Source organism: Vicia villosa, linkage group LG1 (assembly GCF_029867415.1).
Source record: "Vicia villosa cultivar HV-30 ecotype Madison, WI linkage group LG1, Vvil1.0, whole genome shotgun sequence".
Lineage (NCBI taxonomy): Eukaryota > Viridiplantae > Streptophyta > Magnoliopsida > Fabales > Fabaceae > Vicia > Vicia villosa.
The window spans coordinates 162,399,727-162,404,575 of NC_081180.1; the positions used below are offsets into that span (position 1 = coordinate 162,399,727).

The 4,849-nt window shown below is 39.4% G+C and overlaps 1 protein-coding gene across 1 annotated transcript; it reads right to left on the reverse strand.

The window, feature by feature from the left end:
- Positions 1-330: 330 nt before the first annotated feature.
- Positions 331-1,745, reverse strand: LOC131619847 (uncharacterized; the record flags this gene model as incomplete). Its single annotated transcript, XM_058890899.1, has 3 exons — positions 980-1,745; positions 563-901; positions 331-512 (listed from the first exon to the last, which is right to left on the reverse strand). Coding segments are annotated over exons 1-3 (1,287 nt in total), but the record flags the coding sequence as incomplete, so codon positions are not given.
- Between the last annotated feature and the right edge of the window lie 3,104 nt (positions 1,746-4,849).

Sequence of the window (4,849 nt, forward strand, 5' to 3'; positions counted from 1 at the left end):
ATCCGTCTTAGGACGGAAAGTCCTTGGTTTTTCAAACATCTTCATGTATTCTCCAGCCCTTCGACCACTGTTTTCTCCTGTATACATGAATTGACGATTCTTGCCTCGACGAGGGTCGAACCTCACTTTGTTTGCAGCATCGACATTGAAAACAGCATCACACCTTGGGCATAATCCGACTTGAGAGTTGTTATTGTGGCATCTCTCAAGGAATTTCAAAAGACTCTCTTTTGGTTCAGGATAAACCATGTTCAAAACTTTGCCATCAGTAGCGCCGTTTTGCTTTCTAACGAAACCATCAGTAGTCTCGACCATCATCACATCGGCAAGCTCAGTATAGTGAGCCTCTTCGACCTGCAAAGGATCAGTATCAACTTGCATTGATGACTTTGGCTTTTCTCCAAACTGTAACCTTCCTTCTTTCAAAGCTTTTTGCACTAAATCCCTGAAAAGGACACATTGAGAAGTTTTATGACCCAAGAAATTATGAAATTTACAAAATCCTCTTTTTTTTTCTTTTGTTCAAAAGGAGGATTTTTAAGTCCCGGGGGTACTATGATTTGCCCATCAGAAACCAACAAATCAAATATTTCGTCACATTTTGTTATATCAAACGAATACGTTTTACTAGAAAAATTTTCATTCTTACTTTCAACCAGATTTTTATCTTTTGAAGGTTTAAGCAATTTACAGATATATGGTGGTCCTGGCTTTAATTCAGCCACGTTGACCTCTCTCTCTTCGTATTCACTGTCGCTATTAGAGTCGAACTCACTTGTAGTAACATAAGCTATTTTTTCTTTCTTATGATACTTATTAGCCCTAGCCTTTTCAGCCTTTAGCCTTTCGACCTGGCGTACTCTGTCTGCCAGTTGTGCCATGTCTCTCAAATGTTGGGTGTCTAATTTCTTCCTTATGGAATAATCTAACCCACCTGCAGCTATTTCGACTAACTCATGTTCAGGAATTTGTGTAAAACATCTAGCTTTCAGTAACCTAAAACGGTTTAGATAGTCATCGACTGGTTCTGTACCCTTTCGCCTAACTCCAGCCAATTCTTTCAAGCTGATTTTCGACTGTCCCATATAAAATTGTTCATGAAACAATCGTTCTAATTGGTTCCATGAGAACAAAGATTGGGGAGATAAGGTCGTGAACCAAGTAAATGCGTTTTTCGTTAAAGAACTTGGAAAATACTTCATCTTTAGATTTTCATTGTTTGCTATTTCTCCAGCCTCTGTCTGGAACCTAGCAATATGTTCGACTGTCGACTCGCCAGTCTCACCAGCAAATTTGGTGAATTTTGGGACTTTCCACCCCCTAGGCAATTCAGTTTGCCTTACATATTCTGACAACGGGGAAACGAAATTTGGTCTATGCAAACCTACATTTATTCCATTCTGAACTAAAATTTGTTCAACTACATTAGAGATATTATTGTGTCCAATATTGACATCTTGCTGGACGTTCCTAAGAACCTGGTCAGCATCTTGATGCCTTTGTATTATTCTAGGGATCTCTTGCTCAATTTGATCTCCTTGTCCTATAGGTTCGACCCCTCTTACATTCAACCCTTGAGTAGTCGAAAGGTTTGGTTGTGGGGGCGCTCCAAAGAAATCTGCAATTCTGGCCATTTGTCCCGCCAATATTTCATAACTTTGATTCGTGTTATTTATCATGGGAGTAAAAACAGTTCCCATTTGTTGAGTAAGGGCATTCACCATTTCATGATTACTTTCGTCCATTTGTTATCGAATTGACAACATTGACGTAGTACTTAAAGACGGCAAAACCTGGTGATTATATCCTATGCCTATAGGTCGACCCCCTGGATTTGATGTGCTTGTAGCCATCATGCTGTCAGAATATAATGAAGGATTTGTATGCAAACCTTGCATCATAGACGTGGGCATTCCAAACTGAGGGTTAAAACCTGGTGGAGGCATCATTCCATGAAACGGCGGTCGTATTGGATTCAACGGTGACCGTACATTCGTTGGTGATGATACCATTATTGCTGCCGTCGATCCACCAGTATTTGTTGCTCCAACTGGGGACGAATCTGCGGCATTTTGTGGTGTTCCTCCGGTCAGAACACCTCCTTGATTTCCAGAAAGATCAGAATCATTTGTATTAACTTCAGCCATGTTAGTTAATTTCCAACCACTTCTTAATATCATTCATAACTAAAGAAAAATAAAGAACAATCGACGGGTCCCACCAGGTGTGCCAATTTGTTTACCCAGAAAACTGGTAAACAAGCGCTAGTTTCCTTTTTAAAGGTTACTTTGCGGAGTCAACTAGAATACTCCAGGACTGATTGCTTTATTTTGTTAGATTATGCTTATCTGATTTATATTAAATGTAAATAATGACTTTAACGCAAAAGTAAGTACTGAAATTAAAGGCTTTAAAGTAAACCAAAACAATAAAAAGGCAGTAAATGTGCACTGAAAGATCAAATGTAATGTAAAATGATTGCATTAATTAAACTGGTACGCATACTTACATTCCAAGGTTGCACTAGTTACTCATTGCGTAGAGATTTGAGTTTTACTTGTGTTTATGTAGAAAATGCGGACCCCTAACTATTCCTATGAAACTTGCTTAAATAGAAAAATAAAGTAACTACTACTAACGGTCGACTAACTATCAGTCAACACGTGTCTTCGACATGCAAGATCTTCAATTGTGAGACCTCCACGCGTCCTGTGAGAACTGCCAGAAAAACTGCCTGGAACTGCCTCTCGACTTCCACCTCAGTTTTTGCAGCCAAAAATCCTTAAGTCTTCGCATCCTTTTGGTCTGGTCGAACGTTGAAGCCTCAGATGACCTTCCTAGTCGAACAGCTTCGACTACTAAGCATTATTAAGTCGAATCACTTCGACCCAAATGGCAATGTAGATATTAACTTGAGGCCCAATTACCAATTTGGGGCCTTTTTACCAAATTGAGGCCCAATTGCCAATTTTGGGCCTTAGTTGCCCATTTATTAGTAAGTCGAAATCCTAGGGTAACAGTTGGACGCCTAGAGGAACCAAATCTCCTCCTTCACAAGTGCCTTCATGCAACACTACCCATTTCCTCCAGTTCATTCGTCTCAACCACCACCATCGGCTCAAGAAGGAGATGATGATGCAAATGCCTAGTGTTCTCTTTAATTTTCTTTGCATTCAACATTTCCATATTGTCATGAACATCTTATTTGTATTTTGTGACTTAATTTTATCTTCCGCTAGACATAATTCTACCGTACTTTGTGTTTGTGTAAGGATTTGAATTGAGCTATGTGCTCATTATCGTTTAGCTATTTATGTTATATTGCCGTTTATTCTATCATTCAGCATTGTTTTATGTGAATGAATGCTTTATGATTATGATTTCAAAAGGGCTTAGAAATGATCAAAACTGAACTATGTTATTCCACCATATATGTATAATACTATCTGTCTCTTTTTGATGTTGTCAAAGGGGGAGAAATTTGAGTGAATCAGCAAGCAATGGAAAACACATGCACCAAGATAGGGGGAGCATACAGAAAGGGGGAGCAAGAACCTCGGTTAAGCAATGCCTCGATACAAAGATTCACAATTTTTGCCATCATCAAAAAGGGGGAGTATGTGAGGGCAAGGTGTTGTTTTCATGACGTCAAAACATTGTGAATCAACTGCAACTAAAATAGAATCTCAAAAACCAAGCTAGTGCAATCAACACAAGTAGCTTTGGCCACAAGACATTAATAGGTCGACTCATGGAAGCAATAGGTCGACCTATTACAAGGTGATTCTAAAAGATTCTAAGTAAAGAGTGAATGCGTCGACGCATTACATGCATAGGTCGACGCATAGAACTTTGAGGTTATCTCGGGTATGCGCACGCTGACCCTTCAGGTCGACGCATCAGCTTTTGAACCTCAAATTGCGTCGATGCATGGATGGAGCAGGTCAACGCACAAGACTTTGGGGAACTCACGGGAATGCGCACGCCGACCCTTCAGGTCGATGCAAGTGTCACACATCCCTCTTTTTCAGGTGCAACAAACTCAATAGGTCGACCTATGTAGAGAGCAGGTCGACCTGTCGCTTATTAATCTGGTTTTTCAGCTGTGTTCAAATTGGTTTATGCATCAAGTGTGGTATAAATACTCAAGTGATCATTCAATAGCAAAATAACAAGAAACGTGAAATATAGACTCAGCTTCTTCTCATCTTCAACCTTTCGCTTATTGATCGAGAATCACACATAATCATCTTTCTCGATCGAAGTAAGGAACGTGTGTTGATAAGGTTCGACGGTAGAGTTTGTCTTGTTCGAGATTCGACGGTAGACATTCATCTTGTTCGAGTGAAGATTGTTGAGGGTGTTTCTTGTATAAAACCTTAGGGTTTTTCCTTCCTCATCAAAGATTTTGTTCGAAGGTTTTTGACGATCGATTCACTTTGGTAATCAATTCAGCCGTGCATAAGGGTTTGAGAGATTGAAGATCTACTCAACAAACTTGCTACAACCGGAGGATTGAGAAAGGAACGATCGGGGTCTTGATCGTGAAGATCTTAGACATTGACTTGATTCGACTTGAATCAAGGGGAGGATCGAATCGTATTTCAATTTTACTGCATTATTGTAGTTGGTGATTGGTACTTTCTATCCTTGTTAAACATTTTGCAATCAAATAAAACTTTCCTAATTTCATTTGAAATTAGGGGCAGACGTACTCCTGCGAGGACGATAGAGGAACTGCCTAAACAAATATCGTGTTCCTTATCGCTTTTACTTTATCGCATTTTCATTTGTTTTCGTTTATTTCCATTATTGAACAAAAACTAAGGTTAGGTAAAATATCGATCAC